This window comes from Bufo gargarizans, chromosome 5 (genome assembly GCF_014858855.1).
Source record: "Bufo gargarizans isolate SCDJY-AF-19 chromosome 5, ASM1485885v1, whole genome shotgun sequence".
In the NCBI taxonomy this organism is placed as follows: domain Eukaryota; kingdom Metazoa; phylum Chordata; class Amphibia; order Anura; family Bufonidae; genus Bufo; species Bufo gargarizans.
Window position 1 is genome coordinate 53707700 of NC_058084.1, and position 26048 is coordinate 53733747.

The following is a 26048-nucleotide window of genomic DNA, read 5'->3' on the forward strand; positions in this document are numbered from 1 at the left end:
GACACTTCTCAGCTGCGTGACCCCATGGATAGGAAGGCAGATAGCCTTTTAAAAAAATCGTGGGAAGTGGCGGTTTAATTTAAAAGCAAACATCGCAGCTACCTCGGTAGCAAGGTCCATGAGGCTGTGGCTAGAGGAGCTGGAATCTCACATCAGAGATAATACTCCCAGGGATGAGATCTTAAGGTCCCTCCCCCCATTGAAGTCCGCCACAGCATTTATGGCAGACGCCTCGGCTGAATCTGTCAGATTTGCTGCGAAGGACGCTGGGCTCTCCAATGCGGCCCGCCGAGCCTTGTGAATGAAGAGCTGGTCAGGCGACAACACATCAAAGATGAAACTATGCTCCATCCCGTTCTCGGGGGAATACGTCTTTGGCCCTGTCCTAGATCGTATCCTGGAAAAAGCTGCGGACAAGAAAAAGGGGTTCCCAGAGGAGAGACCCTATAAAAGGAAATATCCCTTTCGGGCCCCCACTAGCCAGAATAGATCCTTTAGGGATAAAGGAAAGTCAGGACGCTGGAGCTATCCGAAAGGGGGCAGGGGTAGAAATAACCCCTCCTCCTCCCAAAATAAGTCCTCGGATAAACAATGACGCCAGAGTTGGGGGGAGATTGAAGAATTTTCTGACTCCTTGGGAGTCCATTACCCCGAACCCTTGGGTCCGGGACATCATAAAATTCGGATACCGAATCGAACTTTCTTCATCTACCCCAAACCGCTTCGTTGTTACTAACCCAAACTCCCCCAAGGTACGCAAAAGGATTCTGCAAGGGATTCAAAGCCTTCTGGCGATGGATGTGATAGTACAAGTCCCATCAACACAGCAAGGACAAGGGTTATATTCGAACCTGTTTTTGGTAGAGAAATAAGAAGTCTCATTCCGTACAATTATAAACTTGAACGCCCTGAACAAGTTTGTAATCTATCGGAAGTTCAGGATGGAATCCCTAAAGTCCCTGATTCCGTTAATAGGGAGGAATGCCCTGATGTGTTCAGTAGATCTTCAGGACGCCTACTATCACGTCCCAATTCATCCAGAGTCACAAAGGTTCTTGAGGTTTGCCATTCAGGACCTCAAGGGGGTAACCCGTCACTTCCAGTTTACGGCCCTTCCCTTTGGGATATCATCTGCACCCAGAGTCTTCACGAAACTGGTAGTCGAGATGGTGGCCTTCCTGAGACACAAAGGACTGGTGATTATACCATACCTGGACGATTTCCTCCTAATTGGGAATTCGGAGAACAAACTCAGAACAGACCTACAAACCTTCCTGTCTCTCACCCAAGATCTAGGGTGGTTGGTGAACCTGAAAAAATCAAACCTGATACCCTCCATCACTATCCAGTTTTTGGGCGTCATCCTGGATTCTCGAGCTCAACATACCTTTCTTCCACTAGACAAGGTCAAAAACCTCCAACTGAAGGTTCGACGATTCCAGAACAGGAGGTCTTGTCCCATAAGGGAAGCTATGAGTCTCCTGGGTCTTCTCTCATCCTGCATTTCGTCTGTCCCATGGAGCCAGTCCCACTTCCGATCCCTCCAGTCATGGATCCTCAGAACTTGGAACAAACAACAGTCCTCCTTGGATCACAAAGTTCTGATCCCTCTAGTGGTGAAGACCTCCATAGACTGGTGGAAAAGCACAGGCAATCTGTCCTTGGGAGTTGCCTGGGAGAAGACTCCCTACATTCAAGTGCTTACAGATGCAAGCGAAAAAGGATGAGGAGCGAAAGTGGGAGATCACTTGTTTCAGGATTCCTGGATTCCAACAACCCGCTCTCAATCCTCCAACTTCAGAGAGCTGGAAGCAGTCTGGAAAGCTCTGAAAGCTGCAGAAATCCTTCTCGTGGGTCAACACGTAAAGATTCTTTCAGACAACACGACGACGGTGGCTTACCTCTCTCACCAGGGAGGCACGAGATCGGAGAAACTGATGTCCATTGCAAGGAAGATCTTCAATTGGGCAGAGTCCCACGTGAGATCCATCTCCGCAATTCACTTAAAAGGATACTAAATGTGGAAGCAGACTATCTCAGTCGCCAGTTAATAGACCATACCGAATGGTCTCTAAATCGGGAAGTGTTTCAGGTTCTGGCAGAAAGATGGGGCACCCCACAAGTGGATCTGTTCGCCTCCAAGAAGAACGCAAAGGTACCAACGTTCTGTTCATTAAACCCACGGGACAATCCCCGGGCGCTGGATGCGCTCACGATTCATTGGGACTGGGATCTCAGTTATGCATTTCCACCCTTGCCTCTACTTACCAGGATAATCCAGAAACCCTACCTAGAAGATACAACGCTAATTCTAATAGCTCCCTATTGGCCGAAAAGGAGCTGGTTCCCTGCTTTTAAAAATCTATCAATAGAGGACCCATGGCCTCTTCCTTCCAGGAGGGACCTGCTTCATCAAGGGCCAATTCTACACCCAAACCCGAGCTTCCTCAAGTTGTCAGCTTGGATCCTGAGGTCCAGAGGTTGAAGTCACAAGGGCTCTCTGACCAAGTGATATCTACCATAAAAGCGAGTAGGAAGAAGATTACCTTCTCGATTTATCTAAAGATTTGGAAGAGATTCTGTACCTGGATTGGTAACCCTGCCCCAAACTTAGAGCCGCCCAGTTTTCTGAAAATCTTGGACTTCCTCCAGCAGGGACTTGAATTAGGTCTTAGACCCTCTACCCTGAAGGTACAGGTCTCGGCCCTAGCTTGCTTCTTTGATCGAGATCTAGCCAGTCATCGCTGGATCAGAAGAATTATGAAAGCTGCTTCTCGACTACGCCCCTCTCTAAAATCCAGGATCCCCAACTGGGACCTCAATACGGTACTCACAGGCTTAACACTTGCCCCGTTTGAGCCCCTATCTAGTTGTTCCACCAAACATCTATCGTTTAAGACCGCATTCTTGGTGGCCATCACGTCCGCAAGAAGGCTAGGTGAGATTCAAGCACTAGCGATACAAGAACCCTATCTCCGTATCACCGATGATAGAATCATTCTTAAATTAGATCCAGGTTTTTTGCCTAAAGTAGTATCGGATTTCCACCGTAACCAGGAGATAGTCTTGCCTTCCTTTTGCAGTAATCCCTCTAATGTTAGGGAATCTAACTTCCACTCACTAGATGTAAGACGCTCTGTCTTAAGGTATCTCGAAGTGTCAAAAGGTTTACGTAGATCCTACAACCTATTTGTCTTATTCTCAGGTAAGAATAAGGGTCTAAAAGCCTCCAGGTCCTCCTTGGCGCGGTGGATTAAGGATTCCATTTCCATTTCCTATGAGTCCCAAGGCCTGTCTTGCCCCTCAAATTTGAGAGCTCACTCTTGAGAGCTCATTAAATCCCCTGCTGCTTCAATGCCACCACTCCAGTGGTCCCCACCAGTCCTGCAATGACATTGTGTACATCATTCATGTGACTGCAGCAGGGGATCACTGGCCTCAGTGCTCACATGCCATTAATGCAAGTTCCCTAGAGGGTCCAAGGTATATAAAGGTGGTAGGATATCATGGCTGCTTTCTTACAAAAACGAGCACCACCACTTTGACAGATTGCCTGAGGTAGCAGCATTGCTCTATTGAGGTTGTTTTAAGTAGCTGAAGACTGTTTCTAAACCTATAGAACCCCTTTAATGGGTCAGTCCCTCGAATCAGAACTCTTCTTGCATTTGCCTAACTTTGTACCTTTTTTTTTACCTACTAGAAAACAAGTGGATGTGTACAAGAAGGCTGGCAAATGCAGCTTCCAAGGAGACCACGGCTATGACAACAAGATAAACAGCATGCAGGTACAAAAGGGAAGAACCCTGGGACATTCTATAATTAAACTATAATTAAACTATGACATTCTATAAGTCAGGTGCCGACATTAATGTAGCAGTAGTTTATTTTGCACTGCACACGACTTCTCTTTGAGTACTATTTACGTTTTTTTTTCTTCACCAGACGGTTTTTGTTGGGCACGGTCCTTCATTTAAATACAAGAGCAAAGTGCCTCCATTTGAAAACATTGAACTGTACAATGTCATGTGTGGTAAGTGACAGCCTGCATGGTCTGTAGTCCTTCTCTGTACTCTCCTGAACACTCGTAAAGCTGTTGTCTCTTTTGATTTAAGGTTTTATTTTAATTTGGTTTGGTAAGGATCTCTACTTAGATTTGCATTTGAGAGAATGCCCACATGGTGCTCCTTCACAGTAGTTATGCCCACATTGTGCCCGCTCACAGTGGTAATATCCATATTGTGCCTCCTTTACAGTAGAAATGCCCACATTGTGCCTCCTTACTGCAGTTTTGCCCACATTATTTCCCCTCACAGTAGTTATGCCTATCTTCTGGCTCCTACACAGTAGTTTATGCCCAACTTTGTGCCCCTTCACAGTTGTTATGCCCACTTTTGTGCCCCTTCACAGCAGTTGTGCCCCTTCACAGTAGTTATGCCCACTTTCCTTCACAGTAGTTATGCCCACCTTGTGGCCCCTTCACAGTAGTTATGTCCAACTTTGTGCCCCTTCACAGTAGTTATGCCCAACATTGTGCCCCTTCACAATGGTTATGCCCACTTTTGTTTTGCGCCTCCGTCACAGCAGTTATGCCCACTTTTGTGCTCCTTCACAGTGGTTATGCCCAACTTTGTGCCCCTTCACAGTAGTTATGTCCAACTTTGTGCCCGTTCACAGTAGTCATGCCCAACATTGTGCCCCTTCACAATGGTTATGCTCACTTTTTTGTTTTGTGCCGCCGTCACAGTAGTTATGCCCACCTTGTGACCCCTTCACAGTAGTTATGCCCACCTTGTGACCCCTTCACAGTAGTTATGCCCACCTTGTGACCCCTTCACAGTAGTTATGCCGAATTTTGTGCCCCTTCACAGTAGTTATGCCCACCTTTGTGCCCCTTTACACTAGTTATGCCCACCTTTGTGCCCCTTTACACTAGTTATGCCCACCTTTGTGCCCCTTTACACTAGTTATGCCCACCTTTGTGCCCCTTCACAGTAGTTATGTCCTCCTTCCGCCCCCCTTTGGCCCCTAGTGCTGTCTCCAGCTCCATAAAAAAACACACAAATACTTTACCTGTTTCCCTGATGATTGGCACATCCTGCTTTCCCATCCGCAGCAACATACATGGTCACAAACACACATCGCTCTGCTGGCTGTGCAGGAGGCTGCTTCCCGCTCCACCCATACAGCCAGCAGCGTGATGTGCAGCTGTTGTGGAGCGCAGGAGACCAACAGAACAGTAAAGCATGGAACATACGGCACCCTGCTTCTCCATGTAAACTAACTGCCTATCCACCCCCCCCCCCTCCCTCCCCGCTATGTTCCTGATCAAATTGACTTTTTTTTATGAAGAATAACCCCAGTCCCTTTTGATATTATCTGTAGAATTAATAAATACAATTCACACTTTAGGTGGTTTGTTCAGCCCTGTAGTATGCAAGGTCTATCCTTAGGATAGATCCTAAAATTCTGATTGATGGCGGCTGGACTCCCAGTACCCCCAGCAATCAGCTAAATGTAGGGACTTCAGCATTCCAGCTCCCCTCTATTGTATACACAGGCACAGCGCTGTACATTTGGTTGTAAATGAGAAGTAAAATAGGTGACTTCTGGGCACTGGCAGGTAGAAGCAAGATGAAGACCATCCATGAACATCAATAAAAGGATACTCAACTTGATTGGCTATGAAATGTTTTAGCATCGGTCTGATGGGTTCATCAGGTTTACAGATGTGAAGAACCAGTCTGATTTTATTTAAAGGAGTATTTTGGTTTCAGCAAGTTATTCCTTATCCACGTGGATGGTGGAGAAGTATTAGATCAGTGGTGGTCCTATCACTTGGACCCTCACTGACCATGAGAACGCAGATCCTATACCCTGCAGGGCCCCCCTGAAATGAATGGATATGGCTATCTCCACAACTCCTATAGAGATGAATGAGGTGACGGGGTGCATGCTCAACCTGCTGCTCCGTTCATTACTGGGGGGCTCCTAGGGATATTTGTGTCCTTAGAACCCCCACTGATCTAATAGTTATCCCCTAATTTGTGGATAGGGGATAACTTGCTACAACCCTAGCAGAACAGATTGATATATAGTTTTATGGGAAAAGATTCAGTAAAGCTTGTAGTTTATTAATTTAAACCTCTGGTCTATCAATGCCTAGGACTGCCCACATGACTCCTATCGGTGACTGACAGCCAGCTTTTACTTTGGTCTGTTAATGACCGAGTAGGACCTCCCACATGACTCCTAAGCATACAAAGAGCAGAGGTTTAAATTAATAAGTTACAAGTACAGTAATACTGAATCTTCTCTCTTAAAGGGTTTTTTCTGTAAATTAGATTTTTTATTTTTTTTAACAAGTTCCTGCAGCATGACCCCGGAAACAGAAGATTCATACATACCTGCTCTATGTCACTCTGGTGGTCCATGCTGCCTCCAGTCTCTTTATCCTTCGGTTGGCTATGGCATGGTCAGATGCACCACTCCAGCCAATGACTGGCTTCAGCGGTGATGTGCTGTTTGTGGCCATGCCCATAGCCAGCCAGGACCGGAAAATGGAGAGAGCTGTGGCAGCGTGGACTATCGGAGCGGTATGAAGCAGGTAAGTATTAATCTTCCCAGGGGTCAAGCTGCAGGAACTTGTTAAAACATCATTTTTAACAGAAAACCCTTTAAAGCTATATATCAATCTGCTCAGCTCCTCCTGCTCTATAACATGCTGCCTGCAGATTCCACTGCATTTTCATGTCGACGGGATCATTTTAAAACCACTGATAGGTAATGTGAATAACATTGTTTTTATCTTGTGGCAATGGTGCCTGTCAAGAGGTTGGATATTTTAGGCAGCAAGTGAACTTTCCGATCCTGAAGTTGTTGTGTTGCAAGCAGAAAAAAATGGGCAAACATAAGGATCAGAGCCACTTTAATAAGCTCCAGATTGTGATGGCTGGTTCACAGCATCATGCACTACGTAGGTTTAATGTTATTACTGATCAGTGTAGTTCTAAATTGCTTTCTGTACCCTCAGATCTCTTGGGTTTGAAACCTGCCCCCAACAATGGGACTCACGGAAGCTTAAACCATCTCTTAAGAGCAGCATCTCACAAGCCAGCAATGCCAGAAGAAGCCTCCAAGCCAGTCCCAATAGTTCTGTCTCAATCCACTGTAAATGAAGAGCTTGGATGTTCTTGTGATGATAAGGTAGATGTCACAAAATGCGTGCCTTACGGTGATATGTGGCACACTTTAAAGAGGACCTGTCCCCATAAAATTCCGTGCAATATCCAGGCAGCATGTTATAGAGCAGGAGAAGCGGAGCAGATTGATATATAGTTTTGTGGGAAAAGATTCAACAAAGCTTTTAACATAGTTTGTCATTTATACATTTCCATCTCTGGTTTTTCTGATTTCAGCTGTACACAGGGAAGGTGTTATCAGTGATTGATGGCATTCTCTATGCAAGTGTGTATACAGAGATAGCGGTCAGTCACTGATAGTTATACAGGAGGTAGATGTTATCAGTGACTGATAGCATTCTCTGTGTAAGTGTGTACAAAGAAATAGCTGTCAGCCACTAATAGCTGTACACGGGGAGGTGTTATCAGTGATTGATAGCATTCTCTGTGTAAGTGTGTATACGGAGATAACACGTCCCCCCATGTACAGATATCAGTGACTGACAGCTATCTCTGTATACACACTTACACAGAGAATGCTATCAATCACTGATAACACCTGCCCGTGTACAGCTATTAGTGGCTGACAGCTATTTCTTTATACACACTATCAGTCACTGATAACATCTACCTCGTGTATAACTATTGAGAATGCCATCAGTCACTGATAACACCTCCCCCATGTACAGCTATCAGTGACCGACAGCTATCACTGTAACACTTACACAGAGAATGCTATCAATCACTGATAACACGTCCCCCCCCATGTACAGATATCAGTGACTGACAGCTATCAGTGATTGATAGCATTCTCTATGTAAGTGTGTATACAGAGATAGCTGACACTCACTGATATCTGTACATGGGGCGACGTGTTATCAGTAATAGATAGCATTCTCTGTGTAAGTGTTACAGTGATAGCTGTCGGTCACTGATAGCTGTACACTGGGGAGGTGTTATCAGGGACTGATGGCATTCTCTGTGTATATGTGTATACAGTTATATCAGTCACTGATAGCTGTGTGCAGCTGTGGTTTTAAGTTAAAAAAACGCGGAGATTGAAATGTATATATTACATGTTTTACTGACTCTTTCCCTACAAAACTATATATCAATCTGCTCAGCTCCTCCTGCTCTATAACCTGCTGGTTGCAGATTGCACTGCATTTTGTGGTGACAGGTTCTATTTAAATGTTCATACAGATGTTGCCAGAGATGGACTGGATAGGAGATAACTAGTATATGGCTGGGGGTTCTATGTCCTCTGTTTCAATGGAGCAGTGGTTGTGCATGTCTCAGCCCTGTTTTTAAACATTATGGGAGTCTACAGCGCTATAGTAGGCTACCTCCATCAGTTTGCCAGACTTTAAATGGAGTGACAGCACATACTGTAAAAGCAGGACTCCCGCACTATCAATCTATGAAGGTCACTGCAGTCAGACTCGCACTCGATAAAGGCTAAATCATTATTGGAATACCCCTTCCTTAAAAAGTACAGAACACTAATGAAAAGTTGCCCAGAGTTTTACACTTATAAGAAAAGGACTATTGTACAACACACATGTATGCTGGTGAAAGAAGCTTCTGCTAGTACTTGCTCTCGTTCAGGTGTCTCTCAAGTACTACTTCTAAGTTGTTACCCTGTCATGTATGGACCCTATAAAAAGCCTCTGAAAGAGAGCAGTCTACAGATGAGTGCTTCTGTTTTGTTTCATACCGTGATAATGTTTAAAGGGGTTTTCTATGATTTTCATATTGATGACCTATCCTTAGGATAGGTCATCAACATCAGACTGGCGGGGTCTGACTCCCAATACACCCACTGATCTGCTGTACGAAGAGACCATGGTGTTCCGTGAGTACTTGGGTCTCCTCTTAGGCCATGTGATGTCGCGTTAATCGGTCACGTTGCCTAGGCACAGCTCATTCTCGTTCAAGTGAATGGTGCTGAGCTGTGATGCCAAGCACAGCCGCTATCCAATGGATGGTGCTGTGCCTGTTAACCTGCTAGGAGGCCGAGGTGCTCACCAGAGCTTTGCTATGTGCCGTGGTTTCCTCAAACAGCTGATCGGCGGGAGTGCCGGGAGTCAAACCCCCGCCAATCTCCTATTGATGATCTATCCTGAGGAGAGGCTCTAAATATGAAAATCCCAGAGAACCCCTTTAAGACTCTGTAAGGGGTCAAGCAGTGACTTTGTCTAGCCACCTACAAGTGCCACCTGAGAGATGGTTTTCTTGCTTCTTGAGTAGAAGTATTTTGCAGGTGTGTTCAGGCCGTAATTATTTAGCTTTAGTAAAACAACATATACACCCATTACTAAACCTAAAAAAATGTCAGTGTTTTACTAAATCATTTTTCTGTGGTTTATCTTTCATGTAAAGAATAAGGCTGAGGAGTTGAATAAACGACTAAACCTTAAAGGAACTGACGGTAAGAATGATAAGATGCTATGATTGTAGAAAGTCCTCCATTTTTCCTTACTGTGCTCTTTTATTGGCTCCAGTCTGATCTGAAAACGTTGTGTAATAATTGTGCTTTATCGTTGATACCCCTAATCGGTGGCATGCAGCGGAAGCGCCATAGAAAAAGATCAGAAGGACCCCTTGATATGGTCCCATATTGTAGAAGGTCCTGGTGTTTGTGCTCCCCTCCATACTTTTTCCACGATCCTAAACCAATTCTCCTCCCCTCTGCTTGCAACCAATGCAGTTCCTCTGGAGAGGGCGGTCATGTACCAATTCTCAACAACCAGAAGTGAAGAGGAAAGAACTAAAATTGGGACATTTTAGCCCATGCATGGAAACACCTTAAATGCCCACTTTTGGGTGAGGTTTACATAAACCCCATCCCTTTTTTGGTCCAATTTGCAAGATTAAACTACATAGATTTGTAGCGTTGGCAAGTATGCACCAGGGTTAAGCCCCTTCTTTTTAGCGGTTATATATAGGCTGCATGGTCTGTCTCTATGGTTATGTATTCTTAAAGGGAACCTGTCATCAACTTTATGCTGACCTCACAGTGGGCAGCATAAAATAGTGACAGAAATGCTGATTTCAGCAGTGTGTCACTCATGAGCTAAAACTAAGTGGTTGCTGAGAACCAGCATCACAATCATTGCAGCACAGGCCTTGAAAAGAGTCAAGTCTACTTCAGAAGAGTCCTGGTTATTCCTAATCTCCTGCTTTCTTGCCCATCTGCTGATGATTGGCAGTTCTCTCCTAGACAGAAAGGGAGAAAACTAGGTAGAAGACTCAGTCATCAGCAGATGGGCGAGAGTGCAGGAGATTATGAATAACCAGGACTCTTCTGAAGTAGACTTGACTCTCTTCCAGGCCCAGTCTGCAATGATTGTGATGTTGGTTCTCTGCAACCACTTACTTTTAACTTATAAATGACGGACCGCTGAAATCAACTCTCCTGTCTCTACTTTATTCTGCCGTTAGTATGGGTAGCATAAAGTTGATGACAGGTTCCCTGTAACTCGATCAGGTGAATGTGTCAATTGTTTTAGTTATTTAGTTATTAAAATACATACATTTTTTGAAAGTCTTAATATTGAGAATTTGCCAGCATTATCTGCTAGTTTATTACTTCAGGCTATGATGGTAGAAATCAGGCCCCCCTGCTCACCAGCCAATAGAACAATGGGGCTTAAAACACTAGACATTCCTAGGTGCAAGAATTCTTTGCGTAATGGATTTTCATGGTACCTGAAGATTTTTTTAGATTTTTTTTTATTTATTTTTCCCCCCTTATGGCTCCACTGTGTCTCGGTAGATCACCTTGGGTTGTCTCCAGCTTTCCACGTTGTGATACATTTCTAAACAAAACATACTGAAAAATGTCATTATTGTTCTAGAAAAAGTTGTACAAAGATTGCGGCGATGTTGAGCTCTGTTATGCCTTAAAGGCCATTTAAAGAATGTTACAAAAATATCCTAATATATTTTATAAGCAATAGCGTTCAACCTCACAGATGGAGAATGGGTAGCCTAACTTACGTCCCTTGCACACCACAACTGGGAGATCCACTCTGCTGTAAGCATTTTTGACTCAAAGGAGGATCAGATTTCACTTGTTGCGATGCATTTCTTTAAAGGGGTTGGTCAGTTTCTGATATTTCTGAAATGCCATGAACTGATGCGAAGACGCTGCTCCCTAGTCATAGCCCCCATGCTGCTCTCACTCTTGGTAGTTGCTGCGTTTGTAGCTGTAAAGATGGCAGTTAATTTACCCACATGATCCACCTCCCTGGCTTCACCTTCTGCGCAGACGCTGGTAGTGTTCACCTCGTGCGCTGAACAGTTTCACTCCTGACCCAATATAATCCTCCTTGTAATAAAGGGCCTTAGGCATCGTAGACCATGTTGAAAGAGTCTTATTGAAAGGAGCCATCGATGACCAAGACCCAATACTAAACCCTTCCTCCCATCTCCTCTCTTAGCCAACCTTACCTTCCTGGAAGATATGGATTATGCGTTTATTATAGGTATATCTGCTTTCTATGTATTGATAAAATACTTTGATTAATAAGATTAATGGTTGCTTTTCACTAAACATTTTCTGTTTAACACTGCTTATAAACAAGTTGGTATTAAATAATTCCCTAAAACAATTAGCTTTGGTTCAGTAGTATTTTGTGGTGTTGCTGTGGTTAGAACATTTAGGGTCACATTTTTATTACTCCGTTTATACCAGTTTTGCAGAGCCTCCCAAAAAGTCAGATTTTGAGCCCAAAAAATTTAAAATTGACCAGGAAGGGTGTGGACTAAAACTCTGACAAAAACCAGGAAACTGTGCAAACTTGAATTTTATTTCCGATTTGCATTTTCTGACCTTCAGATGGTGTATACATTCTCCAAATTTATTAGGAGTTGTGTGTCTTTTAATAAATTTGGCACAATTTACTTTAACAATCTTTTATTTTATAGAGAAATACCAGTCTTAGTAAATCTGTAATAGTAATAATTTGGGGGTTCTGTAGCTTTCATCTTTCAAGCCATTGTTTTATCATAAATTCTGAGATCCGGTAATAAAGTAGGCTCGACACGGCTTGGTTGCATAAGAAGTTTACTAAACTATGATAAAATAACATAAAAGACATATACTGTATAAAAGATAACACACAGGGTAAAGTAAGTAACAGTCACTTATACCTTAAACAAATGAGCAAGCTCCTATCGACCAGTTCCCAACATGGCGTCTGGCCAATGCCCATATGATACAAGGAGAGGTGATTGTCACAAGACATTTTACCCAAACAATGTGATCCGTGGAGTTGAAGGTCTTTGTTACATGCCCAGATGTTCTCTTGCCTCATGGCCACTCCTAAAGGTCTTCAGTGAGTAGTACGCATGTAAAGTTACTTCAGACCTTAGGAACGCAGCTTGGCAGTCATGTTTCAAATTCACCAATTTATCAATCCCATGTTTATATTTCTATAATACTGTATAGACAAAGGAGTCGTTTGAAGCTCCTGGGCCCTAGTGCAGAATCTCTAAAAGGGTGGCATACTTGACATGTACATCTTACAGTATCAATGCTTTGATGTTGCTGAGGGCCTTTAGGCCCCCCCCAGACACCAACACCAAGGCACCGGTTTGACTGGTATCGCTGCACCGCCTCTACACCCCTAAGTAAATTTTACTGAGAGAACCGGATACTTGTGATACCATAGGTCTGTGTTGCCAATGAACTGGCCTTGCTTCCACTTTAGTGGACTTAAGGTACCTTTCTTACCAGTCCAAAGAACTGTGGAGTTAAATTTATTAGGACTCCACGGCTTATTCGCTGCAGAGAAGCAGTATAAAGCACAGAGGAATGACAGCGGTAAATCAGCATATGTAGACAGTAGGTAGATTCCTGCCTCCAGTTCACTACAGTAAGCAGTAAAGCATAGTAGGGGCTAACTATCATAGTTCTACTCTTGTGCCAGTCACAGATGAGCATATTACACATGACCATGAGCTCACCAACCCAAACTCATAGCATCATAGACATTTGATGCTGTAATTTTGGGTCAGTGGGTCTGTGGCACTAGTGGTGGACTAACCCTCCAGAGTGCCAGAGGATCCTCCAGTGGGCCAAGTCTCTAAAGCCATAGTGGGCCCCAAAGGTCCAGTAAAAAAATTCCATTGGGAGCTGCCTTCAGAGCTGATCACTTACCACTAGGGTCTATTTCTTTGGTTCAAAACCTATTAGACTTATTGATGAGTTTGGGTCCTGAGAAAATCTCTTCTGGTGGGCCCAAGGAACCCTAGTCCGACACTGGGACGATCGTCCATAATGTGGACGCATAAATGGTCACATAATACATCTGAATCCTAGATGGTGACATATATATTTAAGAAGTCACTTTAAACATTGTTATGGTTTGCAGTCACCGTTATCAAATTCTTCATTTGGTAATTTTCAAGAAAGTCTATTTTTTTTACACACAGTTTGGAACCCAAAAGCGCCAATGAGCAAATAACACTGATAATGAATAACAACTAATTAAAATTGTTGTACCAGAAATGTGAGCCCTGCTAATATCATCTAACCTCATCCACATATATTGGGTTTCATTTCTGCTACAATGATCGTGATATTCTCAGTCACTTGGCCAATCTTTAGTATGAACCTACTGGTTGACTCTAGAAATTGTACCCTCGTATTGCTCCAGGCTCGAAGCCAGGTCTAAATGACTTGTGGCCCGCTCCATTCCAGGATCTCCTCATTTGACACAACTTTTTTTTCTATATCCTTTCAATTAATTTTTGTATCTGTTTGTATTGACAGATGTGGCAGTAGATGAACTTAGCAATGAGATTAAGGAGGTACCACCAAGAAATACAGGTTTGTTCTTTCATTACTGATGTTGATTTTTCCTGTCCACGGTACATGGTCCTTGTTACGTCCATCTTGTGTGTTTTTTGTGTAACGTGAACCATAATTTTCCCCAAACCACGTGAAAACACTGTGCTGTGTCTGTGCGTGAAGGTAGAAGTGACAGACTGCTACAGTACATGACTTGTCACGCTGTCCTTTTTCTTTTTTAATCTCGGATGAAAGGGGCTTCACTTGAGAGGTTACTTGGCAGCTCGGAAGAAGCAGCCTTTAAGGTACTTTCACACTTGAGTTGTTGGATTCCGGCAGGCAGTTCCTGCCTGCTTTATCCGACAATCTGTATGCAAACGGATACCATTTGTAGACTGATCCGGATGCTGATCCATCTCACAACTGCATTGCAATACCGGATCCGTCTCTCTGGTTGTCATCTGGAAAAACAGATCAGGTATTTATCTTTTTCACATTTTTAAAGGTCTGCACATGCGCAGACCGCATAACCGAATCAGTTTTTCACTTGGGAATGCATTTCAATGCCGGCAAGTGTTCCGAAAATTTTGGACGGAGAAAATACTGCAGCATACTGCAGTATTTTCTCTGTCCAAAAACCGTACAGTGACTGAACTGAAGACATCCTGATGCATGCTGATCAGATTGCTCTCCATTCAGAATGCATTAGGACGGAACTCAATACCGGAAAAGTTTAATTCAAGTGTGAAAGTACCCTAAGTATTTCTTCTTTGGAAAGCCAGCAAGAGATGCCCTCAGGAGTGTCGCTGACGAGCAGAGCTGGTGAGCTTTTGAAACTAAACCTTTAATGGCTGTCCAGCTCTTAAAAGCCAGATACAACCAACACGTCTTATGTTTAGTGCTATGATGTCTGGGCTAAACACATTAAAAAATCCTCTAATTTTTTAACCCTAACCTTAACCCCAGTGAATATCTGTGATAGTTTTGGATCTGTTGACTGTAATGCTAAGTTACTAAGAGGGTAGGGGCATGCACTACAGAGGAAGGGCCACATGTTAAGTTACCCTTCTACCCTTTGCTCACACCCTTGAGCACACTGGGACCTCCCTCTCCCAACTCCTACTGTTTGTACCATTAGGACTTCCACCTCCAGGGTAGCAGTGGGATTGAAAAGTTTCTTACCCCTGCCCTTAGAATAGAACTGCTGAACTCTTCATTGCCAAATCGGCAATACCGGCAGCCGATTGTATGGTAGGTTAGCAAAAGGGTCCTAAATAGTTGCATATCTTGTAACATCAGACCATGATTGTGTTGCTAGAGTTGACGCATTTTAGTGCACTCCATACAAAACAATGCATTGCATCACATATTATGTCTGTTCATGGATGAGGACATTAAAAGTGGATGTGATTTGTGATACAATGCTTTCACTAATAAGTCCTTTTCATTCCTTGGATATTGGACTGTTACTTTGGTCATGTATGACTGCAAACCATAATATAAAAAAAATGTCTTTTATGGCATAGCTTCACTGGAACTTTTGCATTTTGCTCTCTTCCTCCCATGGACCATCATGTGGTCTCTGTGAAGGCCATCATTCATCCAAGCCATGGTATATCAGTAGTAATAAGTCAGAGCAAGTATCGGTATATATTTTTTTCCTCTTGAAGATGTTTTGCTGGTCATCCGACTGACTTCCTCAATTACAATGGTGAGAAATCTCCGACAATAAATACAGTGCTGTTCTAACACCTCTCACACCTAATAGCTTTAGTCATGCAAATGCAATCATCATCTTACCTCTATCACTGAAGCATGAGTCACCAGTATTTAATTCCAGTTGCTCTTGCTTTTTATTACTGATCTTTTTTAGTTTTTATGAGGTAACCAATTAGAATGATCATATTTTTAGACATTTTGGCTTTCCTCCCAGGGGTGACCTAAGATAATGGAAAGATAAAAAGACAAAAAAATGTTGTAACTTAAGAGCAACTTGTTTACATCCCATCCACAAACCATGAATGGAATGTGTGTATCGTCGAGTCGAAATATGTTCCCCGTTGAGCTCATCTATTCTGATGTAAAATAAAGGGCATATTTCCTCAGCAGAAAGGCACACCAGAAAAATTCTATGTGCATTATCGTGGTGAATCCCACAACAGAAATCTGAGGATGACCCCCGAGTTACTGCCATGGACTCAGTCTGTAGATTAGCGCCATTCTGTAAGGCAAGCTCCATTCAATGGCATCAAGAATGGCGTTTTCCCTTGACGAGAAATAAAATGTGCTGCATTTCTGCTGGGAAAGCATGCTGAAATCCACATTACAAAAACACTGTGTGAACATGCCCAAACATTGTGAGGATTTTGGCACTTAACCGCACCAGCACAGATGCAATCCTTTATAGTCAGCTCTTGGATGATGTGTGTTACAATGTCAGTCAGGCACTCTGAAGCCCTTAGTCCTTTGGTGTATTAATGAAATGAAATATGGCTGCTGATACTGGGGGGTGGTTTACAGGCACTAAAGATTTGTGCTTGGAGTAAGGCCCAAATTCTATTGTCATGGAGCCCCTCTCCTGGCTATAACTTTATATTGAGCGTCCTCAACATCTGAGCTGCTTAGGCCTCTCACACGCCCAATTTCCTTGCGGGTGATACAGTCCTGGTCCTGGTCTTCCTAATCTGGTAGAGCTGGCATAACTCCTTAAAACAAGCACCTTGATCAGAATGAAACTGAGCAGAACATCCGTACTTATACCCCTCAGAGATTCCTCCATCGTCAGGTAATCCATCATAACGAGCTATAGTGGATAATGGGTTTGGATATTCCCAACTGGGGCCTGTTGGTCCGTGGCCCTGGCCAAGCTACAGCTGCAGCAACTTTTACACATACCCATGGCTACCTTCTGTAGATTAGGATAGTAATATAACAGTTGAAACCACAAAAATGTTTTAACTTGCCCGAAATGTCACTTCTTCTCATAAATCCACTCAACAGTTCTTCTCATCTCATCAGTAGGTATCACCTGCCAGGTGGGTCTGATTTCCATAGGAATTTGGATTTTTCTAGCAAAGGACTCCTTCTTGTATAGCCAGCTGGTAACTAAGCTGCCACCGTTTTTTACTTTTGTAGATCAGGGCCTCTCGCTCCTCCCGTGTAGGTTGTTAGTTAGCCCGCAGGCATCCCTCTACCCTGGAAATCTGTTGATCCCTAAGTTCCTGTCGTTCTTCACTGGACCCTTCCACCAGGCCAACCACTCAAGGCTCTGTCCTTTTAGATTAGAGCGATTTCTTGTAGAGGGGCCTGTATTCTGGGGTCTCAGCTTCCTCTAAGTCATTGTCAGTGGGCCCAAATGGACCTTCTACATGATTTTGGGACAGGGCATCAGCATTAGTATTCTCTTGGCTGGCATTTATTGAGGTTGAAAAGTGAACTTGCTGAGGCGAGCCATCCATCATTGTTCCAGGGCCCCCAACTTGGCTGTGCCCAGGTGAAGCACAGGGTTTTTGTCAGTGGGCAAATGAACTCTGACCCAGTTAAGATGTCAGCAAACTTGTCGATCACTGTCCAGACCACAGACAGCAGCTCCAGTTTGAACGAGCTACAATACTTGCTCTCACGTATTGTCCTACTTATGTATGCAATTATGCTGCCATCTGTGTGTAACGCAAAGGGTTTGGTGAAGTCAGCATTTGCCAGTATTGGAGCACTGGTCAACAACTTCTTCAGTTCTCTGAAGACATGGCTTCCTGACTCTAAAGGAGGGCTCTGTTCTTTGTCTCTGGAGGAGTACCCCCAGCAAGCAGGGCATACAAAGGTGCACCACTTTAGCCAAGTTCTTGATAAACCTTCAGTAGCAATTGATTAACCCTAGGAAGCATAGGGCACTGTTTCATGGCTTGGATCTTTAAATCCATGGGTTGGACCCCATCTTTGGAAACTATGTGCTCCATGTACTCTAGACTGAGCAGGTGACAGTTGTGGCGTTTTGGCTTGAATCCATGCTTCCAACTGGTTAAGGACTCGGTCGTGGAAGAGAAGATGATAATGTCATCAAGATAAATAAGCAGGCACTCATGAGTCGGCTCTCCCAGGCACAGCTCCATTAGCCTCTGAAACGTAGCAGGAGTGTCATTCAGTCCGAAGGGCATTCTCAGAAATTCATACAATCCCATGGGTGTGATAAACGCTGTCTTCTCAATGTCCTTTTCTGCAACTGGCACTTGCCAATACCCACTGACTAGATCGAGGGTGGAGAAGTAGCGGGCCTGTCCCAGTGCTGCCATGAACGCCTCAATTTGGGGAAGTGGATAGACTTCCCATACTGTATAACTGTTCAGGTGCTGATAATTGACACAAAATTGTATAGTTCCATCTTCCTTCTTGACCAATACAATGGGAGACGCCCAAGGATATTCTTCACTTCCTGGATAAGATATGTTAGCAATCAATTCCCTAGGCTCCAGGCTCACATTAAAACTATTAAGATTCATACATCTCTCCAGGACCCGCTGCCTTGGACTGTGCACAGGGTTCGACCTACCTTCACCACCTCTCTTTGCAGCATTGGTTCGAGCATAACGACAGTACCCTGTATCACATAGCTAGTGCCTACCGGGAGGGGTGGTAAGACTTCATGGCCAGCCCGTACTACTAGGGATATGGAGGGGAGAACCTTCATTGAGCCCACTATCCCGATTAGTCCTGAAAAGGACAGCCCGCACTCTACACTGCTTAAGTGTCTTCTGCAGGGCTATCTGTCGGGGTTTCTGGCTTTGAACCCCTTCCCAGTACTTGGGTCCCAGCTCTTTCGCTATCAACACGTCGAGCTACTGCAGCACGTTCATGCTCAAGATTGCTGGTAGATTAGGTTTCATAACATCCTCTACCTCCCCCCCCCCCCTCCCCATGGTCTGACCCCAAACCTCAGTGTCTGCACAGATAACCCCAGTTTGTCGAATAGGAAGATTGTTGGCACCCTTTAACCTTAACCAGTGGGCATCCCCTCGACAAACAGCAGCTGTGAAGTGGACCTCAAAGGCAGCCAGGTAGTAGTGGTGACCCGAGACCCAGTATAAATTAAACAGAACAGTTCAACTCCATTTAACTTGGCTTTGACGACTGAGCTCTCTCCTACTAAATCCATAGCTTCATTGGGACACACAATGGTGTCACCTGTGAATCATCCCACAATCACAGACGATTAGAGTATAAATCCTCCTGACATGTTGCAGTACCCCGGTGTGAACAGTCTCTAGCTCGGTGACCTTCCTGGTGGCAAGTCCAACATCCTCTCTCTGCTGGTCAAGGTCTGTAGCCAAACTATCGCCTTCTCAGTCCAGGTCGCTCTGTATTTTGGATCCGCGTAACCACCGGTTCCTCTCATTTATTCAATGCAACAAGTATCCCTTTCATCGCTTCTTCTAGCGAAGCCAGCCTAGTCACTAAGTCTCTCCTCTTATCAGGAGCATTCTCTACCTGCGAGGCCGGCATTAATGTTTGAGCCTGCCCCTCCTTCTTCTCTAGGATAATGGCCTCTCGAAGTGTTCAATGTAAGGTCAGCTGTGGCTCTAATTTCATTCTTTCTCTAAGGGTCCTCCTCAATTGTTGGATTCTGAGACACAGAATAAATTGAACACATATCACTGGTTCAGCGTTGGTGAAGGCCACAGCCTGCTGTTCTTCCTTTTTCTGTAGTGCAGCCATCAGCTCTTGCAGTCCATTTGCATGCTGAAAGTCTCATCCTCTTTCTAAAGTCTTGTGAAGAACTTCTTTCTTAACACCTCTTTAGAAGATACATCACCATGCACATCCTCTAGTAAACAGAGAACCTGTTCAAAGGTCTGTCTGCATCTGACCGGCTGTAACATCATGGTTTTCCTAGCCTCACCTTCTACCGTGCTCAGAGCGAGTTCCATCTTTAAGTGCTGTACGACGTAACATAGTCTGACCGCTCCCTCCAGTCTCTCCTTCCAATCTTCCAGAATTACATTTGTGCCATTAAACTTCAGAAGGCGACTAAACAAGGCTCCCACTGAAACTGCACGTGATGTCTCGCCTTGTGAGGCAGATGCTCCTTCTGTTGCCAATTGTACGTTCATCCTGCCGACTACGCCACTTGTAATGTGCAGGAAAACGAGCAGAAAAATGAGAGCCGTTTTTCCTTAAGATAGGATTTTGTAAAACGAACAGTAAATAACAAATAAGATAATTAGAACAGTGGAAAATGATATTCAGCAAATAATTCTAGGTTACCCTGTCTTCGGCTGCTTGCCTGTGTGAGGGGAGTCTCCCTGTCCCTTACACGTAGTCTCTCAGGGTATAGCGCGAAACAATGTCCCTTAAGCAACTAAGACAATGGGAGATGATTCTGAAATAACAGTGTGACTAACAAACTTTTGTAACCGAATAAGACCGGGTTGCTTTAACCCTAAACCGCATATATTCACCTGCCGACCTCTGTCCTGTCCCTGTCGGTAAACCGGCCTCGGAATCTCCTATTCCGGCTTTCAGCCAAGTCTGTAGCCTACTTTGTGGCTAACAAAGGCAGAGCCCCTTGAACCTGCTCATTGAGCAGCTCAGCTTCCATTGCCTCACACAGCACACGTCTAACTATCTCCCTTGGGTCCAGGCTTCCTCCAGGTCTCTGTATACATCTCGCACAGCTCCCTCTTCTGGCTTGGAGGTAGTCCTGCGGCTTTACATTGTGATCGGGAGAGAGCAGCAGCAGAAAGGACATTTCTCCAGAGCTGTATTAGGGAGATAGTTGTAGCAGAAAAGACACTCCCCTTCAGCTGCCAGCTTGATGTATATCTAGCAGAGTAATGCATGGGGAGATCTCTGGATCCATGTGAGGTTCAGGGCTGGTTCTAGCTTTGTTAGAAAGAGGTTGTCATGTCCTATATGACGTCTGATTTTCATTTTTTACAATAATCATGGGATTAAAGTCTTTTTTTGTTTTACTCCTTGAAACCGCACAATTCTTGTCCTTGATGCAAACCAACTTTTTAATGCCTACGTTAGTCCTCATTCAGATTAGGCTACTTTCACACTAGCGTTTTGGCTTTCCGTTTGTGAGATCCGTTTCAGGGCTCTTAAAACGGATCAGTTTTGCTCTAATGCATTCTGAATGGATAAGGATCCGCTCAGAATGCCTGTTTGCCTCCGTTCCGTCTCCATTCCGCTCTGGAGGCTGCCTGCAGTGTTTTACTGTCCGCCTGACGAATCTGAGCCGAACAGATCCGTCCTGGCACACAATGTAAGTCAATGGGGACGGATCCGTTTTCTCTGGCACAATAGAAAACTGATCCGTCCTCCATTGACTTTCAATGGTGTTCATGATGGATCCGTCATGGCTATAGAAGACATAATACAACCGGACCCGTTCATGACGGATGCATGCGGTTGTATTATTGTAACGGAAGCGTTTTTGCAGATCCATGACGGATCAGCAAAAAACGCTAGTGTGAAAGTAGCCTTAAAGGGCTTCTGTCAGCCCACTAAATAGTTTTTTTTTTTTTTTGGGTTAATAATAATCCCTACACTGCGAGCTCCCTATACATAAGCTAAATATTCATTTTGGTTCTGTAGATTTTGTTAAAAAGCTATTTTTATAATATGTAAATTACCTTGCTACCAGCAAGTAGGACGGCTACTTGCTGGTAGCAGCCGCATCCTCCTCTCATAATGACGCCCCCTCCACTGTGTGATTGACAGGGCCAGGGAACGGGATCATTCTCTGCTGGCCCTGTTTGAATTCAAAATATCGCGCCTGCGCCGTACCTGTCTTTAATCGGCGCAGGCGCACTGAGAGGCGGCCGCTCTCTCGGCCGCTCCATCTTCAATGCGCCTGTGCTGATGACGTCACATCTACACCAGGCGCATTGAGGATGGAGCGGCCGAGAGAGCGGCCGCCTCTCAGTGCGCCTGCGCCGATTAAAGACAGGTACGGCGCAGGCGCGATATTTTGAATTCAAACTGGGCCAGCAGAGAACGATCCCGTTCCCTGGCCCTGTCAATCACACAGCGGAGGGGGCGTCATTAGGAGCGGAGGATGCGGCTGCTACCAGCAAGTAGCCGCCCTACTTGCTGGTAGCAAGGTAATTTACATATTATAAAAATAGCTTTTTAACAAAATCTACAGAACCAAAATGAATATTTAGCTTATGTATAGGGAGCTCGCAGTGTAGGGATTATTATTAACCAAAAAAAAAAAAAAGGTTTAGTGGGCTGACAGAAGCCCTTTAAGCGTGTGTTTTTTATTTGAGCCTTTTACATGTTTCTTGAATTATTCTTTGTTGCAGTTTGCTTGCTTTTCATTGGATAGTTGTTAATCTGCGATCTGCATCTGTTCTGTGTTTTCAGACAAAAACCTCTTGTACGGGCGGCCAGCGGTGCTCTTTAAGACCAAGTACACTGTGCTCTACCACAGTGATTTTGTGAGTGGCTATAGTGAATCGTTGCAGATTCCGCTCTGGACGTCGTATACAGTGTCAAAGCAGGTCAGTATCTTGTAATGACAGGCCAAGTGATATCAGCCTAGTCCTTCAAGCATGACCATCAAAAGAGTTTTTCCATAAACCTTGATCATCGATCCATGACCTCAAGGAGCTGCTTGTATTAGTATTCATTCTATGCTTACTGTAATGGAGATTACATTTCTATCCACCAGGGGCGAACTGGGAACAAAAAAAAAAACTGGGGAAAATAAATAAAAGTAGCCTCGTGTTTTAGGCTGGTCCGAACTGAATGAAGGTGGGGCAATACGAGTAGGCAGGGACAACAGGAGCAGACCACCGGCCAGATTTGTAAGTACCTGATGCTCCTAGCATTAATTAATGCTGAAAGCATCAGCTTGTCCTGTACCTGGCCGGTGGCATAAGGAGGGCTTGGGTGGCCCCCTGGACATCAGCCCACCAGGAGATCTTCCTGTAGGGTCTATGGCCAGTCCGCTCCTGCTATCCACTTATTGCATGATGAGCTTTTGGCAAATCTATGCCGATGCTTGGTAGTCAATCTGAAAAGGTAGACCAGCTGTGTTTCAGTTTGGTACCAGACTGCCTCATACACAACACCAGCAGGCAGTGGTGCACCACCAATGAGGCCAGGTGAGGCAGCACCAGATAGCGGCAAGAGGGGGGGCAGCGGAAGGGCCATGGTCAATGAGTCCTTTCATTGTGGTTAAGGGGTTAGGTTAACAAATTGGCATTGGGGGGAGGGTGGGTACACTGTTTCAGTTTTCGCCTCATACAGCAGAAAGGCTAGGTGCACCCCTGCCAGCAGGCCATGCAACCAAGACACAGTCACTGGTCCTAGCATGGAGCAGTGGTAGCTGTCGCACCAAGGGTCCCTCTGCCACTTTCATGAAGAACACACTTGATTTTGCATTGGGCGCCAGGCACCCCATGTTACACCTCGGTACGCACACAACTTACTGGTGTAACTGACTCTTATTACATTGTACATTTCCCTCCCAACACAGGCTGAAGTCTCTGGCATCCCGGATTATTTAGCAAACTGTGTACGGCTCGACCCACGCATTTCTCCAAGCAACAGTCAAAGCTGCTCCGCTTACAAGTCAGATAAACAGATGTCTTATGGATTCCTCTTCCCACCTCGTGAGTTTTATCTCGGCATCGTGAGATATTTGTGTCTATGTGGTATTTTCATTAACCTTGCATATGGCAAAATTATTTTATGCTGCTGTCAGTTGCAGCCCTGATAAGACCGGAGAGCTCAGGACGCAGCCTCCACGTGTTATGTTCTTTTTAAAAGGCTGCAGACTGATTAAGAAATGCTGATTCTGGAATGAACCAGAAGTGAGACGCGATCTCTCTCGATATAGAAATAGAGAGATATCTTTTGATTTATTTTTCTCCCACACTCTTGGGCTACGTCTGGTATTGCAGCTCAACCAAACTGAAATGGAAAGGTGCGGTGCCAAACACCGCCTGTGCAGTCACTGGGAAAAAAATCTGACCTTTTGGTCTAAAGGCTCATGCACACGACCGTATGTGTTTTGCCGTTTGCAAAATACGGATGACGTCCATGTGACATTAATATTGCATCCGTTTTTTTGAGGATCCATTGTAACAATGCCTATCCTTGTCCTCAAAACGGACAAGAAAAGGACATGTTCTATCTTTTTTTGTGGTACAGCCATGCGGCCATATGGAAACTGAATGCACATGGAGTCATTTCCATTTTTTTGCGGACCCTTTGAAGTGAATGGTGAAAAAAATGGAACAGACACAGAAAACTAATATCTTTGTGTGCATAGCCCGAACCCAGATAACCCCCATGAATTATACTACTGTCTAAAGATATTTTAAAGATTTTGACTGAGAAGATGGTTGTCGGCATCTATCCTGAAATCCCCAGTATAGAGAGCACCAGTACAGACCACCAGTATAGAGAACACCAATTGCACCCCACTCACCTATGTGATGTCCAATGTCCTGTGTAGATAATGGGTGTTCTTTTCCCAATGCGCTCACCTAGTTGTCCTAAACAAAGTGGATTCTTACACTCACCGTAGCACCAATATTTACCTTTTTCTAGAAAATATAACCTAGTGTGGTACATTTATTAATGGTGTAACCCCCCAAAAACACACACACACCCAAATACACATGCAAACCTGGCTGAATTGGTAAGGGGTAAGCCACTGGCAGACGTCTCTTCAAATCGCACCATATTTTACACACTTTACATCACTTTTGATGAATTGGCCTTATGTTGACTGAATGAGGTCCGCTTTGGTTGCATTCCTCTACTTGGACCTCTGTGCTAGAGACTGTCCCTGACTTTGTACAGTTTGTTGTATTTAGCAGTTTATATTCTGTATTCATAACCAGTGTTGTGTATTACATATATTGCCTGATTTTGTTTGTTTATTGAATTTTCACCACATTTTTTTTTTTTTTTTCAGAATTAAGTTCTTCTGCCGATGCAAAATACGACGCTTTTCTTATTACAAATGTCATTCCCATTTACCCTGCATTCAAAAGTAAGTGTAATTCTAAGAATGCACAAATTCATTTTTGTAGCTGAATTTGAGTCTTGAAAGTGTTATGAGTTTATCATTTTGCTTGCTGAAGGAGGATCGGACATTTTGAATTTCAAAATGCTTCTTTTTCTGGTCTCCAGAGGTGATAAGTGGCTGCTAGATATGTCTGGTAATGGCTTATCACCTTCCATTTGAAAATAAACATGCATGCTTGGCGGCGCAAGCATGCATGTTTAAGGAGGAGGCAGGACAAATGACCAAAATGCGTGGGTGGTATAAATGCCATGGCCACGGACGGCAAATCACATGGAGGCCTGGGAGAAAACGGGGCATGGAGGCTTCACCTAGGAAGAGAACAGGTCAAGGAGGCTCCACCCATGAAGATAACAGGTCAAGGAGACTCCACCCATAAAGAGAACAGGTTAGCAAGGCTATACCTATGAGGGAAACAGGGCAGAGAGGTCCCACCCATGAGGAAAACAGTTCAGCGAGGTTCCACCTATGAGCAGAACAGGGTTGGAAGGCCCCACCTATCAGAAAAACAGGGCCACCTATAAAGCTAGGAGCAGTTTGGAAGGGCAAAGTAGGAAGGACTGTGCTTAAACTAAGGGCTAGGATACAGATACGAAAAAAGTGTAATTTGGATAGTTTTATGGGGGAACTTGTTTTTAAGCAAGGTTAGAAAGTGTGAGCACATTCAGAACACTTACTTTGAAGTTTTGCCACCAAGAGTTGTAGGAGGGGGCCGCAACACAGAATTAGAAAACTTGAATTTTTTTTTCTTTTGCATTCTTTCAGTTTTATTCAGCCCATGGTTTTTTATGACAGCTGTTTTTAAATCCTCTTGTCCTGTTTTAAAGGATAAGATTTCACTTCCATACAGTAACAGATGTCACAATTTTTTTTTTTCTCTTCAGAAATCTGGAACTATTTTCAGAGAGTCTTGATAAAACGATACGCATCAGAAAGGAACGGAGTCAATGTCCTTGCTGGACCCATCTTTGACTATGACTACGACGGCTTATACGACACTCCTGACAAAATTAAAACGTAAGTTGGT

General features: G+C 44.2%; 1 protein-coding gene across 4 annotated transcripts in view; it reads left to right on the plus strand.

The window, feature by feature from the left end:
• The window catches only part of ENPP2 (ectonucleotide pyrophosphatase/phosphodiesterase 2), a 116321-nt gene that overhangs the window by 76049 nt on the left and 14224 nt on the right, over positions 1 to 26048 (plus strand). For 2 of the 4 annotated variants that reach the window (XM_044294377.1, XM_044294378.1), the window contains exons 16-24: positions 3701 to 3785; positions 3943 to 4030; positions 7031 to 7203; positions 9561 to 9609; positions 13960 to 14016; positions 22345 to 22481; positions 23462 to 23597; positions 24911 to 24988; positions 25906 to 26038. In XM_044294377.1, coding sequence (XP_044150312.1) covers positions 3701 to 3785; positions 3943 to 4030; positions 7031 to 7203; positions 9561 to 9609; positions 13960 to 14016; positions 22345 to 22481; positions 23462 to 23597; positions 24911 to 24988; positions 25906 to 26038 — 936 coding nt within the window. The remainder of the gene's footprint in view (positions 1 to 3700; positions 3786 to 3942; positions 4031 to 7030; positions 7204 to 9560; positions 9610 to 13959; positions 14017 to 22344; positions 22482 to 23461; positions 23598 to 24910; positions 24989 to 25905; positions 26039 to 26048) is intronic. The other 2 variants (XM_044294379.1, XM_044294380.1) reach the window with 1 other exon arrangement.